The 16,743-nt window shown below is 41.1% G+C and overlaps 1 protein-coding gene across 5 annotated transcripts in view; it reads right to left on the reverse strand.

Moving 5' to 3' along the window:
- Positions 1 to 13,656, reverse strand: part of Ccnt2 (cyclin T2) — a 33,313-nt gene extending 19,657 nt beyond the window's left edge. For 2 of the 5 annotated variants that reach the window (XR_005287755.1, XM_038350218.1), the window contains exons 1-2: positions 13,458 to 13,652; positions 12,664 to 12,745 (exon numbers count right to left, since the gene is read on the reverse strand). Coding sequence is in view for 4 of the 5 variants with exons in the window: in XM_038350218.1 (XP_038206146.1) it covers positions 12,664 to 12,745; positions 13,458 to 13,615 (240 nt within the window). In the remaining variant the exon portion in view is untranslated. Of the gene's footprint in view, positions 1 to 12,663; positions 12,746 to 13,000; positions 13,314 to 13,457 lie in introns of those variants that run through there. The other 3 variants (XM_038350219.1, XM_038350217.1, XM_038350216.1) reach the window with 3 other exon arrangements.
- Between the last annotated feature and the right edge of the window lie 3,087 nt (positions 13,657 to 16,743).

Below are 16,743 nucleotides of genomic sequence, written 5' to 3' on the forward strand. Positions count from 1 at the left end.
CAAAGAAAACAAAGCTGAATGGTGGTGGCTCACACCTTGAATTCCAAGGGAGGCCAGCCTCATCTACAGATTGAATGCCAGGACAGCTCAGACTACACTCAGAAAATCTGTTTTGGATAAATACATACATACATACATACATACATACATACATACATACATAAATAACCCATACCACTTCCAAGCTGTGCAACTTTTCTCCTTAGAAGCTAAGACAGCCTCAAATGAATGCCAGGACAGCTCAGACTACACTCAGAAAATCTGTTTTGGATAAATAAATAAATAAATAAATAAATAACTAACCCATACCACTTTCAAGCTGTGCAACTTTTCTCTAGAAGCTAAGACACCCTCAAATGCATTCCAAAGCGCTACACTGCTTTTTAAAATATGAAGCACGCAAGGAGTCAGACAGGAATCTTTGTTTTGGACACCCATACTTTCTGATGGAAGTCTTTTCGGTCCCCATAAACACCTTAAGTCTTGTCTTCTTCTGCAGTACAATACTAAACCCAACACTCCTCCCAGTTCCTGGAAAACCCACTAACTCCATCCTACACCTCTACAACTCACAGACATCTTACCCCACCAGGGCTGCACAACAAAATCAAACACCTTTTTAGATAGATAACTGGTAACAGCACCTGAGGCTTTAATTTTAAGGTTGACTAAGGGAGGTGATCACACCAGGTACTATTGCTTTCCATATGGAAGACTGACTTCTGGGTAGCTTAGAAGAATTTCTGAGGTTTTGGGCAACAGAAACATTAATAACAGCCCCTGTAGTGTTCAAGGCTGAGCAAACTTTTGAAAGCTGCCAACATTCTCTGGCAATGTTAACATAGTTTAAAGCCAAAGAATTCATAGTATTATTAGAAATACAGATAGTTTGGTTTCAGTGACCAAACAGGAACCGATTCAGTTCACTGGAGAGAGGCACTTACACTTTAGTGTTCTAATATCCAGTTCAAGAAACTTTCTCAAATTACTTCAGCTAAAGAAAAGTGGAAGGAAGTTGATTTTTATACATTGTTTGTTCATTTGAGACTGGGTCTCACTACGTAGCATTGGCTGTCCTGGAACTCACTATGTAACCAGGCTGGCCTCAAACTCATAGATCTGCTTGTCTCTGCCTCCTGAAGGGTGGGACTAGAGTGTGCACTGTCATCATGTCCAGCACCCCCCACCCCTGCTTCAAACCAAGACAAATTTTCACAGAAAATGTAACATACAAATACTGGAGATGAGAGGAGAGGTGATGAAGTCAGCTGTAGCCGAGCAGCCATACTGTCTCACTGCAATCCTCACTGTTGTCTGAGCAGCACAGGAAAATTATTCTGTGGCTCAGGAACTAGAAGCAGTTTATTTATATTGCTGTGGTGAGAACACAACTAACTAATATATGCAAGGCACTTTGGGTAGTAAGTACTCCATAGGAACACGACTGCGATTTTACTATGTGAGATCAAACAACTGTGTACTTTTAGTGCTGATTTTAAATTGAAAAGAAGCTTATATTTAAAATGCCCTTCTTTCTTGCTTCAAGTTACACTCAATTTTTCAAAGGGTTTGCTGCAGACCTAAGTCTATTTAAGCACTGAGATACTGACACTTCAATGATTCATACACTCCTCGCTCCCTTTGGCCTGTTCCTTTATGTGTTTTTATTCCTATATCTTGGTCTGAGTCCTCCTCCATCTGATCTCCTCCTGCTCTTTCCCCTCTCTGCCATAACACCCTCTCACTGTTGACAAGATTCAATTCAATGCTGTCTTCAACTTTGATGGTTGGAGGCAAAGTCAACTGAATTAACAGAAGGTTGGGTTAATTACTAAGTTGTAGGAAGTTTCAAAGGACTCCATTTGGTCCTCGCTGATTCGAAAGTCTTGATGAGTATGAATGCCACAACTAAATGGACTGATTGAGAAAAGTCCCACAGAGCCTACGTTGCCAAATTTGCAAATAAACTAGCAGCAGGCTCACTCTAATTGGTTGTGCTATATTCTCAAACTCCCAGAGTAAGGAAGACACTCCTCCCTTGTTCTTTTAATTCACTTCCCTGTATATTATCCTATCTCTGCCACCCTTACTGAAATTAGAAAAGCTATTTTTTAGGACCCTTTAAGAAGGTTGCATTAATAAATACTCACTTGGCTCTAATCACAGCTAAAAACTGGAAAAGCACTTGGCAGAGACTATACACACTTCAGGAAAAGGAGTAAACACACACAGAAAGGCCTCAGATTAAGGGTATAAGTAGAACTTCAATACTAGGAAAGGCAAAGGAAAACTCACAACAGAAATACTGGAACAAACCAAAATGCCCATTTGTTACCACAGGAAAGATTTCTAAATCTGAACCAATTGAACCAATACTGTTTGTAGTATGTTAGAAAGTGTTCATGACCTTTCTGCTGTAAGGAGGCCCTGGCAACAGGATCAGAAAGCATCATGACTCAGTCTAGCATCTGCTGTTTTCTCATTCATATAATTATGCACATGATACTGTCACACAAAAAAAATTCACATTGACTTAAAATAATCTTCTGCTTGGAACAAATCATTACATTTAAAAGGCAGTTGGTTTAATAGGCTAAAAACTACTATTCAATATTGTTAAAAAGCAGCACAGAAAAGAAGGACTGATGTTTATAGACTGAGTACTATAAACAATATATTTAATATGTTACACAATCTGTCATCTGAAAAGTTGTGTAGTGGAAATTATTTCAACACTATAAATCAATTTCTAAGAAAAATGAAAAACATTAGCTTATACTTTGAAGGCTAGGTGGAATTTCATAGCTGTCTCCCGTAACAGACACAGATCCCACCAGCCTACAGTTAATGAGTAAAACCACATAGCACTGGAGATGGCTCATCAGTGTAAGAACACTGACCACAGGTTTGATTCCCAGCACCCACATAGTATCTCACAACAGTCTGTCACTTTAGTTCCAGAGGACCTGATGCCCTCTTCTGGCCTCCAAGCACACAGGTAGTGCATGTAATATATGAAGATAAAACACCCATATTCATAATAACAAATCTTAGACAACAATAAAGAGCTTTCCAAACCTAACTGACAAACTGATCTTAAAATTCATATGGAAATAAAGTATCAAGAGAAACAATCTTAGAAACAAAACCAAGCCAAACAAATACAAATCCAACTTGGGAGATTCATACTCTTGAATTCCAAACCTACTCTAAGGCTATATTAGTTTTAAGTGTATGGCTGGGGTGGGGTGGGAGCAGAGATTCTGATAAAGTCTCACTAGTGCTACCCAAAAGTGGACACTTCACCAGGCTTGTGTAGAATATCTAAAAGTCTTTGAGATAATAAAGGCAAAGATAACACATTGAACCGGGACTATATAGTAACATGTAAAAAAAAAGGAAAACATTTACTTTACATCATATACAATAATGAACTGAAAAAGTGTCAAAAGCCTAAGAGCTGAATCTGTAACAGAAATAAAAGTCAGATATGCAGTCCATGTCTATACTCCAATCACTTGGGAGGTGAAAGCAGGAAGACCAAAGGTTCAAGGTTATCCTCAGCTACATAGTAAATTCAAAGTGATTTTGGGACACATGAGACCCTACAGTAAATAAATATTCTGTTTAATTCAGCAAAATTTTTATTTTCACATTATTTATTTATTCACTTATTTTCCATACTGAAATTAAATCTAGCCCCCAACTTTTTACTTTTTTGTTTGCCTTTTGAGACAGGGTCTCATTGTAGCCAGAGCTGGCCTCCAACTTTTAGACCAAGAATTTTAACTGTATAACTGCCTGCTTCCCCCTCCCAAGTGCTGAGATTCCAGGCCTGTATCCACATATTTTTTAAGGAATGTCCTTTTTTACATATTTTTTAAGGAATGTCCTTATCAACTGTTACAACGTAGATAAAACCCTGGACTAATATAAGTAAGATGGGCCTGAGCAAGGGTGAGAACTGCAAACTCCCACTTACACACACTCTGCAGACAGGGCAAGAGCAAGGAAAGTGAGCAACAAATGGCTACTAAGGAGAGAACACAAAATAAATTCTTAAAAATTAAAAACAAAACCAAAAATCAAAACCACAAATATTACTGATCCTAAATTATACAAGGGGTTTTCCCATATGACACCAATATCACATGAACATAAGCACAGAAAAACCTAAAAATAATGAACTGTATGCTTATTGCTTATGTTACAAATAATACTGTCAAGAAAGTGAAAAGCACAATACATATAGAATATTTATATAAATAATACATATACACATAAAGCCTCAGGCCCCTGAAATGTGGAGCTATTAGAACTCTCAAACAAAATTTATGAGAAGGTAAAATGGTGTGACTACTTTAGAGAACAGTTTGGCAGGTTCCTTGAAATGTGCTTCAAGAAGCTATCTAAGACACCGAAGTCTAGAATTAACACACTGCACTGAGTGTAGCACTTCATAAAGCGGACAAGCAAAGCAAATGCCCACTACCTGATAGGAGTGCCAGAACAGGCACACAACAGATGAAACAGTCAGCAGTGAGAGGAGTCAAGTTCCAATGGTGCCACACCACAGGCAGCTCTTCTAAAATGAAATTAATTTTAGCATTTATTACATCTGCAGAGAGGGAAGGGGCTGGTGAATACTTGCTATGGGGCAATTTCTTTTGAATAGGAAGAAAATACTGTAAATTGGGATTGTGATGGTGGTATAACAGGATATGCTTTGAATTAAGCGCTCTAAGTGAATGAAGGTTATGGTCTGTGAATTATCTCTCAACAAAGATACTTATAAACAAAGCTAATGTTAGTTGGGCATGGCAGTGCATGCCTTTAATACTAGCACTGGAGACAGAAGCAGTTCAAGGCCACCCTGGTTTATACAGTGAGTTATAGGCCAGCCAGAGATACATAATAAGACTCTGTTATTAAAAATAAATAAGGGGCTGGAGAAATGGCTCAGAGGTTAAGAGTACTGACTGTTCTTCTTGAGGTCCTGAGTTCAATTGCCAGCACCCACATGGTAATGAGACCTGGTGCCCTCTTCTGGCAGGCATGTATGCAGGCAGAACACTGTCTACATAATAAATAAATCTTTAAAAAATAAATAGCAACCAATGCTAAAGATATCAGATCTCTTCAACAGCTAGAATAACACAAAATATCTATTAACATCCACCTTGGAGAGGCTCAGGAAAACTCAGCCTCCCTGAGTTCTTGAACATTTAATGACTGCCCCAAATCTTTACAAGTTCTTCTAAAGATTTTTTTCTCCCTGTTCTCCAAGTTGTTTTTTCATGCACAACTCATTTATCAGTTTACACTATCTTCAGATTTAAGAAGAAAATAATAATCTTTCCTATTTAGAAAACTACTATTTTAAAATTAGTTTTAGTGCACAGATGTTCCTACACTATAGCTGAACTCCCAACAGTTTGGGTTGATACACCAGTATCTAAAGGCTAAAACAGACTTATTAAACAGAAAAACTCACCCACAAATAACAAGACACTAGGAAACCACTTAAAAATAAAATTAATTCAGATGTACTTTAGCTCAATAACCTAAGATCAATATAAAACCTGTTAAATCTGGTAGTTTATATTTGTGTCATATTTTAGGCCTCTAAAATGAGGCATTTTACAGTGACACAGTATCTCAATTCAGATGTTACTATTTCAACAAGATAAAATACAGGCCCATTAAAACAAAAGTAGGAATTATTTCATACTGCTTGAGTTCTGTAATTAATACATTACAAACCAGTTTCCTAGTGCAAAAATCACCACATTTTATGTGTTACATACATAGCCACCTTCGGTTAGTGCCTATCTGACCACCCAGTTTCAATCCAGGAAGATAAAGCAAACATTCACCAGTATTAACCAATTCAAATTACTTGTTCCTAGTCACTTCACATCAGACTTCTAACCCTTAGGTAATTTTCTTCTCTCCTACTGGGATACTTCCTTAAGGGACACCACTGTTTACACCGTCCATATTTACAAGGAAAATGGCAAATCCCATTTTGTTATGATCTCAATCTGTAGAACACTGGTCCTGCTGTTTTTGTAAATGAATGCACAGCAACCAGCTTTAAATCTTTATTATTAGCATACTTTGTACGGTAGCCTCATAGTTAAAACATTAACAATGAATAAGCAATGTTATTGCCTTAAGAGAAAACCTTGAACTTCAGCAAGCACAGGTGTCATAGGGAGGTCCAGCCAGTGGTGGATACTAGTGGAGGGAGCTCATGAATCACACTTCCTACACAATGCCCTTGACAGTGCTTTCAGTGGGAAATTTCAGGGGTACAAAATGCCCCAAAAGCAGATACCTGACATGGAGTTCCCATCTGCATTAGTCTTGTTTCTGTCACTGTAGCAGTGACTTCAGACAAGGAATTTAACCTTCATGATTCCTATCTTCCTTATTTGCATGAAAAAGAGAGAAAGAGGACACCAACAACAAAGTGTTTAGGACACCCACACTCAAACACACACAAAATCTAAGGATTAGGAGAAGTCCCTCTTCAGAATAGTATGGGACAAACCTTCTATGAGGCCAGTCTGGTCTGGGTTCCAGGACAACCAAGACTACACAGAGAAACCCTGTCTCAACAAAGAAAAAAAAAATCCCCCTTCCATGAAATCATTAAATAAACCAGAGAGAGCAAAATTAAATTGATATTTGATTAACAAAATTTACAATAAACAAAATTAAAAGACAAGTACAAATACCTTCCTAACATGAAATGTGGAGCATGCTCAAAAAAGCTTTGCAACACAGTAGTTCATGAAAGCTGTGTCTATTGTTACACTAATTTTAAAGTTAAAATTTTAGAAATACCAAACTGTCCCTAGAGTCCTTAATTTAAAAACAGGAATCATGTACATAAACTTTATTATGGTCCTTGGAGAATAGCGCATGTAATGATTTATTCTAAGAAACGACATGAACCTGCAATTAATTTAGTGGAGTTAACAGAGCTTTCATTGACATTCACTCTGCCCTTTTCCACTCAAATTTTTTATGTTAATCTGGAATTGTTCAATTTCAGGACTAGTGAAATTGCCCCTGTCCCTCACCCCCCAGAGGAGGTGGCTCAGCTGCAGCCCTTTGTGTTTATAAACTGTTCAAAAGCATTCCCAGCTTCTGTGCACTAGACACACCAGTAATAACCCCACACCCACTCACCCCAGCAACAACAAACATCTCCTGGAGGACAAAAACTGATACACTATGCCTCCTGATGCCATCTTACAAAATAGTACCTCCTGTCTTGGGAGGTAGCTCAGTTAGAAAACACATGTCTAGTATGTTTGAGGCTCTGGGTTGAATTCTTACTGTGGGGGCCAGCCATGATAATCTAAATCTGGGTCACCCAAAGGAAGTTCTTTACTTCCAACCATTATCACCCAGGACTCTGGCCTTTGTAGTTTACCCTGAAGCAATACCTGGTACCAGGAAAAAACCACCAACTGAGATTACCCGACCCCCACCCAAAAGCAGATCATTAAAAAGAAATGCCTGACATTCCAACCACTGCAGACAGGATCACCTGCCAGGGCACTTCACCAGGACACCCCCTAGACAAATGTCAGCCAATCAGGGGTCCTGAACCTCAGAGACCCCTCACCCTCACCTTTACTACTATAGAAACCCTATTCTAATTGAGCTCAGGGCTCTCTGGATATTCCAATATGTTGGACGTGCAGAAAGTTTGCAAACTTGATTAAAACAAAGGCTCCCTGCTTTTACATATGGGACTCGGTCTCCTCTGTTGGCTTTTGTGGGGACCCATGGATTTGGGCATAACATTACAACTGCAAAAGGTAACAACTATACGGCACATCTTCTAGGAATTAAAATCCAAGTCTGTGTGTTCCATGTTAATGCTGTGTGCTAGATCTAAGAACTACAGGGAAAAGAGAAACTTTTGTGATGCAACACACACACACACACACACACACACACACACACACAGTCATATATGCAAAAATATTTCAGAAGAGAGGCCCCAAAATGGTTAGAAGCTAATACTATAAGGCAGGGGAAGATTTATTATGTCCCTGTTCTACTGTTTCATTTACTACACACCTATAACTTTTAATAATGAAATACTTAAAACCAGTAGCTCTCAACCTGTGGGCAGAGACCCCTTTGGGGAGTTGTCGAATGACCCTTTTTCACAGGGGTCACTTAAGATAATCAGAAAACACAGATATTTACATTTCAATTCAAAAAAGTTACAAAATTACAGTTATGAGGTAGCAATGAAAATAATTTTAAGGTTGGGGGCCACCACATGTCCAATTGTATTCAAGGGTCACAGCATTAGGAAGGCTGAGAACCACTGCTTTAAATGCATCTACGTGGGGAGTGTATTTATATAAAGAAAATGAAGGTGACACATTTACTAGACCTGTGAACCAAGACCAAGTCTCTCTGACAGTCTAATTCAGAGAACCTCTTCTGTGAGGGCTCCTCTAGGCTCCTCTAGGCAGTGAGTAAAGTCCCCAAACAAAACACCCCGCCCCTTACGGCTAACAGGCAAGTTCTACAGAGGAATAGAAGGCGCAATACTCCCTTGATTAAGAACAGCCTCCTCCACATCAACCAGGAGGTAAAGGAATTCAGAAAAAGACTGCCTTTGTGATTCCAGTGACACTCACTAATTTAAAATGAAGCCGCTTAGAAGCATAACTATTGTAAACGAGAAAGCAAAAATAAAATCTTAGCATAACAGGAGGCTGAGGTAGAAGGTCTGTGACTTGGGGACCATCCCAGGCAACATAGTCACCCTAAGACCAGCGTGAGTATAGGGTCCCCGCCTCATTTAGCACAGATTTAGCATAAGCAGATGCAGACTTGTCTTGTATAGCTGGAGATCAAGTGAGCATGTATAAATAAAACTAAACTATGAACCTGATGTATTCTCATAAGTCAATACAATCATTCCAGAAGATTACTAGCCTTGAGTACTTACTCCACCTAACTCACCCTTGGGTCCTTAAACAGGACTCAATGATTTCAAGTATGCATATTATAGGTGGTTCTAACTGCAGGAGCTCTAGAAAGGTAAAGAAATTAAGTAAAGAAACACACTACGGGCTGGAGAGATGACTCCGGTGGATAACAGAACTAGTTGCTCTTCCAGAGAACCCAGGTTCAATTCCTAACATCCACAGGGCAGCTCACAACTGTCTATAACTCCATTTCTAAGTAATCAGACACTCTCACAGAGAATACACATAAAAAATAAAAAAAAAAATCATTAAAAAAAGAAGCACACCAATTGCAAAGGTGCTAGAGAACAAAAGGAGATACTTCAAAAAGGCATGATGCCGATGCTAAGGGAACTCTTGGACTTGGCCAGAAACAAACACATCTTTAATTTGCTCAACTAGCCAGGTGTGGTGGCCACTTTAGAAGCCCAGCACTTGAGAGGCTGGTGCAAGAGAAAAACCTGTAATGAGCAAAACTAACTAAAGAATGAACTGTTTTTAAGAGAAGTTGGTCAGTCTTTAAGATGGATAAAGCAAGGCTGTGACCTCAGGTTATACTTCAGAGAAACATCTGGGCTAGGTGTTGTTACACTTTATTAAACTGATCTTAAAAAAAAAAAATGAGGCTGGAGAGATGGCTCAGTGGTTATGATCACTTGCTCTTCTCTAGAGGACCCAGGTTCAATCCACAGTATTCACACGGTGGCTCACAACCACTCATAATCCAGTTCCAGAGAATCCAATGCCCTCTTCTGGACTCCACAAATAAAAGGCATGCATGTGGTACAGACACATAGACAGCCAAAACACCCATACACATAAAATAAAAATAAATCTTTAAAATATTCTTTTATATATTTATTTTATTTGTGTATGTGGCGGGAGTAAGAGATTTCTACTATGTGGGCCCCATAGATCAAATTCGGGTCATCAGGCTCATCAGCAAGCACCTTTACCTGCTGAGCCATCTCACCAGACCACTAGTATTTTTTTTTTTTTGAGCTTGATCCAAGGAGGATTATTCTTTATTTACCAGTCCTAAAGGTAGGTTTATTCTTAAGCTGTATGCAGTCACTTATTCTTCTCCTTTTTTTTTTTTTTGTTTGTTTTTGTTTTTGTTTTTCGAGACAGGGTTTCCCTGTAGTTTCTAGAGCCTGTCCTGGAACTAGCTCTTGTAGACCAGGCTGGCCTCGAACTCAGAGATCCGCCTGCCTCTGCCTCCCGAGTGCTGGGATTAAAGGCGTGCGCCACCACCGCCCGGCCCTCCTTTTTTTTTTTTTCCCCCCAAGACAGGGTTTCTCTACAGAGCTACAGTTTTGGAGCCTGTCCTGGAAGTTGCTCTGTAAACCAGGCTGGCCTCAAATTCACAGATATCCACCTGCCTCTGCCTCCCAATTCTTAAATAATTAATTTAAGTATTAACAAATGCTTCTTCACTTTCAGACCTGTCAATTTCAGACACTAAAATGAAGTGCTGAACATTGAAAGATACCTTAGTATCACCGACACATGACAGTTTAAGACCAATTTGCCCTAGCACCTGAGCTTCTTATCCCACTGGGTTAAGAATGATACTTTTGTGTTTTTTCTTAATATGACACTTGATTATAACCCTCTAAGAAAAAGGTTCTCAAGAATGTAGAATAGGAATTTAAACAGGGCTGACCTTCAATCTGAGCTCATCACTAAAGGACCAGGTGTGGGGAGGACTACTGAGGCTATGATGCAAGGACACAATACAAATAAATATTAAACCACCTTTGATGCTGCAAAAACAGAAGCAAGAAAGAAGTCTAACAAAGAGAGACAATGCTGACTCTCCAAACAGATGGCATTTCAATTATCCTGCTAAGGAAGACTCAGTATAAAGTGCTCAAGTATGCCTTAATATGTGTAAGAGATTAAAAACAATAATAAAAAATATTGAATGGCTTTGTCAGTAAAAATGTTTGTGAAAGCAAGAATGCAAATGACCTGGACTTAATTAAAACAATCTGAAGACACAGATTCTACCTTTAAGAAAGATGTTTGTTTAAAGCACTCCAACCAGGCCACCGAAACAGAGAAAGGGCTCATAAAGCAGAGCCTTGTGGTAAAATCTTTTACTGAAAATAGAAAAGTAAACTCACTCACCAAAAAGAATTTCCAAAATTTCGACTTGTATTTTCTACCAACATTATCTAAGACTACTTTTACTTTTAAAAAGCCAAATTCACTGCTACTTTTAGAGAGATTGAAATAAGAACTCGATTGTCTTAGTCTAAGCATTATTACTAATAGATTTTTCTCCTCTACAACACCACTATTTAACTAAGAACGATACAAAATAATCTCAGGAAAGAGCAAGACTCAAGCATAGTAAAAGAGCAAGGAAAGACCCAAATGTACTAAAAATATGCACCATCTAAAAAAACTATTTGCAAATTTGATAAACCGAGTTAGATTTTAGATAACTTAAAGGGGGAATTATCTAAATCTCGAAATTTCTGCCACTTCAAAGTTAACAATGCAATAAAGTTTAGCAACTGAGACCCTAATAACTATCCCACAACCAACAGAAGCCCTTATGCGGTTCATTTTCTTACATGTACCTTTCAGAAAAACACTATCAGAACTTCAATAAACAGAGACATTAAAGTGTGTGTGTGTGGGGGGGGGTTAAACATTCCTAATACCCACAGAAACGGGGACTAAGAAAACGCATCGCATGTTACTTTGAAAAGAGCAAACATCAGTTCATAACTTTGATAGCTTTAAAACTTCACTCAGGAGGAGTCTGAGTTTGAGGCCAGTTTGCATTACACAGTGACATGCTCCCAAAGTAAACAAACATCAATTAATTAAAATAACCACCTAGTTATAAGCATATATGCACATTATGTTCAAGACTAGTACAAGAGCTATCCCACAGGTCTACTGCACTCAAAACTAACTGAAGGACTCTTCTGAACAGTCCGTCCTTTCAAAGTAGCACTTCAAAGCAACTTTTACACAAGCCTCAATTCACGACATTGGAAACAATGACTCCTATACAATTAAGAAGCAGCCTCCCCAAGGACAAGAAGGGCCCAGACTATTCTGTACGTGATTACTGAGATTATTCTAATAGAAATCACTCACTCTGTAAAGTTTAACAGAATAACACACTGCTGCATTTTTGAGCAAGAAATGTTTGTTATCCACTCCCCACCCTCACCAGCTAGGTACTGTATGCCTTAACCCCAAAGGCTGGGGAGGCAGACACAGGGTCTACTTGTGTTCAAGGCCAGCCAGGTTTACATAATGAATTTCAGGACATTCAGAGCTACCCAGTAGGACCCTAGGAAACCAAAAAAGCCAAACACCAAAACCAAACCAAACAAGAAAACTAACAACAAAAACAAAAACAAAAGAGCAAAACAAGTTATTTTTTGTTGTTAGTTTTTTTTTTTTCCTGTGTCAGAAGGTCTGGTAGAGGCTAACACCGAGCCTTACAGTTTAATTAATAAAACTCACACACACACACCACTCGGCATTTGAAGCAAAACGTCTATTACATAACTCATATTTACAGTAAATTCAAAACACTAAATCCACAGTAAGACCAGTGATCAATTAACTTTTCTCTGCATTATCTATTTTAACATTCGGCGATTAATAAAACAGTACTTACATTTCTGTTGAATTTGGTGAAAGAATGATGCATATAAAACCTGTGCATATAAACAATCGCAGTATTTATTGTAAGCTGAGAACTGGGATGCAACGTTTAGGACATAATCTGAGAAAAATATTTCTAAAACCTAAATCAATTTGGATGGAAAACCCCTTTGTAATTCCTTTCCAGTTACTCAAAATCCAACCCCCAACCTGTAAGTACATAAAAAGTCTGGTGAAGAGAGACCAGGTTTGATGCCAAATTACTATGTAAAGAGCGCCCGGGAATTACTTGCAATGGCTACAGCTTTGTAGAGTAGAAATAAAATAGTCGAAAGGCGCGCGCCACACACCCAAAGAACTTGAGACAGATCTCCATGCGTTCTCAACAGCGCAGGAGAGCCACCCGTGAGCCGGCAAGGAAGCCTTGGAAAACGCTTTATGTGAAACATCTGGGACCTTCCTACGTCTCAAAGCCTTTCCCGACTTCCGAAGGAGTGGAAGGGGCCGCCCCTTGGCTTCGCTCATCCCGGATGCCCCTCGCCGGGCGGAGGTGCCGGTCCCCACCGCATCACGCGCTTCCAGGCACAGGTTACACAACGCGGACTCCGGACCTGCCTTCCCCGACTCATCCCCTCTTCCTCCGGCTCGCCACAGCAGCCCTGGGCCACGTTTTCTGTGTCTCTCTCTTTCCCGAGGCCAGAAGCAGGCAGAGGCGGCGGCGCCATGTTCGCGGGACACTAGGCCCGGTCACCCGGCGAGCGCGACCGGGGCGTGAGGGACGCAGGGCCGCAACCAGGAAAAGGATACACATTGAGACGTTGCCCCATGTCTTGGATGAGGTTGGCCGCCTGCTGGCGATGCGACAGCTCTTCATCCGCTTCCACTCCGCAGCGGCGGCTCGGCGTGTTCTCCAGCTGTTCTCGAGTAAAGAACCAGCGAGAAGAAGCTCCACGGCCCGACGCCATGACACTTCCTCCTCCGCCCGCACCCTGAGCCCGCCCCCTCCCCGCCGGCCTCGGGGACTCCGCGCCAAGGCCTCGAGGCCCCGCCCCAAAGCGCTCTCCGTAGACTGTGCCACGCCCCTTCCCGTCCTGCCGCTGCCCGTGCGCATGCGCTGGGTCCTCCCTGCCGGCTCGCACTGGTCTTTTGCTTTCTCTTTCCGGTCTCCCGCCTCTTTCCGGTCCGCGGGACCACAATGCTCCGCGCCTCCTGTCATTGGGAAGGCGCCGAAAGCAGGGGTCACTCGCAAAGAAAAGGTCGACGCGGTGCATGCTGGGGCTGGGAGGGGAGTAAGGTGAAGGGGCGGGGCGAACAAGGAGAGGTCACGCGGCTGCGCAGTAGGGTTTGGGCGTTTACGGTCTGTGAGTTTGCGGGTTCAATGAAGCTGGTGAGGCTTCACGCCGCAGCCTCCATTTTCCCTATAAGCTTCTGGGTGTTATTTTCCTGGGTGTGTTGACTCCTGTGTCCACGAGGACGGCTCTGGAGAGGAGTTAGCTAGAAAAGACTGGGGGAAAAAAAGAACGCTTTTTTTCAACAATGGTCGGCCCCTAGGTGTCTTCTGTGTTTTGTTTTTTGAAATCGCTGGTAGATGTTATAGATGTACGCCTTTAAAACGTTACTTTAAATAAATCTAAAATAAGCCCAAGGAACGGGTTTATTCCATTTACTATTTTAAAACAGCAAGTGCCCCAGGCTGGCCTTGAATTCCCTGCGTTGCCAAGGATGACCTTGAACTCCCGATCCTCTTGCCTCACCCTCAGAAGTGCTGAGTTTACAGACCGAGGGCACCACTGCTGACATCTTTCTCTTTAAATTAAACATTATGCAGTTAATAATTGGAGGACATCCAGATTGGGTGTATTGTTTTAAACCTCTGTGTGGTTTCTGCGACTTGGGGTTTGGGGAAGGTTGGGGGAGAACAGAATGTCATAACCCGGGTTGTCCAGGAACTGACAGAGGTTAGAGGATGACTTTGAACTCCAGATTCCCCTACTCTCACCTCTGGACTACAGGGATTATAGGCCGGTGCCTGAAGGAAAACATTCATTAGAATTATATAAAGTAAGATCTCTTATAACTGATGAGTTAATCCGTCTTTTTGCAAGAAAATGCCACTCACTTGGTTACATGTTATCTGCCTTTGAGTTAGTGCCTACTGTGTATGATCAGTTTACGTTGACGTTTTCTGTTTGCAGAAGACTACAAGTGGGGAAGTACAAACTGGCTTCTAGAGAAGCAAGTGAGAACCGGGCAGTGGTGGTGCACGCCTTTGATGCCAGCACTCGGGAGGCAGAGGTAGGTGGATCTCGGTGAGTTTGCCAACCTGATCTGCAGAGGGCACTTGCTGCCAAGCCTGACAACCTTTGTTCAGTCACCACTGTCCGCAGGGAAGAAGGAAAGAACCAAGTCCTGCGGGTTGTCCTCTGACCTTCCCATGTGTTCAGTCAATGGCACACGCTCATGCGCAGTAGATAAATGTAAAGAAAATGACGCTATCTAAACAATTCCCCCCAAATAAAGTAAATAAAGGGCTAGTGTGTTTGTAATTGAGACTCGAGGCTTTTGTCTGTCAGTATTTTGAAGTTTCTGCCCTCAGCTTACTGCCCAGCCCATCATACTAAGCTAATGTGTTATTGTAGGTGGTTATTGTAGGTGTTATTGTAGGTTGTCAACAGCTACCTAAATACCCTATAATACAGATATAATAATACGATAACACATCTTATATCCTAGATTGCTTAGAAGTGATAAATGCTTCACTGTGATCTACTGACCTAGCTAAATTTCTGGCTTCATTGGTTTCTGCTCTTGCTTGCCCACACTCTCTAGCCACAATCTCTTCCTGGCCCCAGCACCTTTGCACTATTGCCAGGCAGGAAGACTTTTCATGGCTAACCAATCTGTCATTTGTAACATGAAGGGGCCTGCTTGTTGGGGTTTATATTCCTCCTGGCACCCCACAGCCGGTAAGCCCCAAAGAAAAATCACACAGAGATCTCCATAAGTTATAAAACTGTAGTGATGGGCTGTGGGGCTGCGTTCCTGCCACCCGGCTCCCGGCCACCGGCTAGCTTATGCCCGAAATAACAACACACAAAATGTATTCTTTTAAACACTGCCTGGCCCATTAGTTCCAGCTTCTTATTAGCTAATTCTCACATCTCTTGCTTTAAGCCATATCTAATAATCTATGTAACACCACGAGTAGTATCTTACTGGGAAAGATTCAGCATGTCTGACCTGGTGGCTGGCTTCATGGCATCTGTCTCCTTGAGGAGAGGCATGGAGGTCTGCCCCAGAGAGGGGAGGCATGGCGATTTATCTCACTTAGGAGAGGCGTGGCATCTGACTGAGCCATCTACCTCACTTCCTTCTTCCTGTTCTGTCTACTCCACCCACCTAAGGGCTGGCCAAGGCAGTTTCTTTATTAAAACAGAAGACCCTCCCACATAATTTGCCCTTTTTCTGTTTAAACAAAAAAGAAGGCTTTAACTTTAACAGCAGAATTACATATAACAAAACAGTTATCAAGTAAGAATTAGTTACAATATCTATCTATCTATCTATCTATATTATCTTTTTTTTTTTTTTTTTTTTTTTTTTTTTTGGTTTTTCGAGACAGGGTTTCTCTGCAGCTTTTTTGGAGCCTGTCCTGGAACTAGCTCTTGTAGACCAGGCTGGCCTCGAACTCAGAGATCTGCCTGCCTCTGCCTCCCGAGTGCTGGGATTAAAGGCGTGCGCCACCACCGCCCAGCTATCTATATTATCTTTTATCATAACAAAGGAAAACAACTATAACTATCTATTTTTCAACTCCATTAAAGACTCCAGAAGGATATAATATTACCTAGGTGAACAAGAAGTAAGCTACTTCCAAAACTCTAGAAATCACAGAGACATCTCGCTGTCTGGACAGTCACCCAAAGTTCCTCTTTATCGTTGGGGCATCCATCTTCAGCCTGCAGGCCCATAGTTTCCAGCAGACGTTTCCATGAAGCAGGAAATTTCAAAGGCAGTTCAGTCAGTATTTGCTGTGTCCTGCAGAATGTCTTGCAGACTCTTTTCATCTCACCTTTAGGCAAGTTCAGCAGTC

Source organism: Arvicola amphibius, chromosome 12 (assembly GCF_903992535.2).
Source record: "Arvicola amphibius chromosome 12, mArvAmp1.2, whole genome shotgun sequence".
NCBI lineage: Eukaryota > Metazoa > Chordata > Mammalia > Rodentia > Cricetidae > Arvicola > Arvicola amphibius.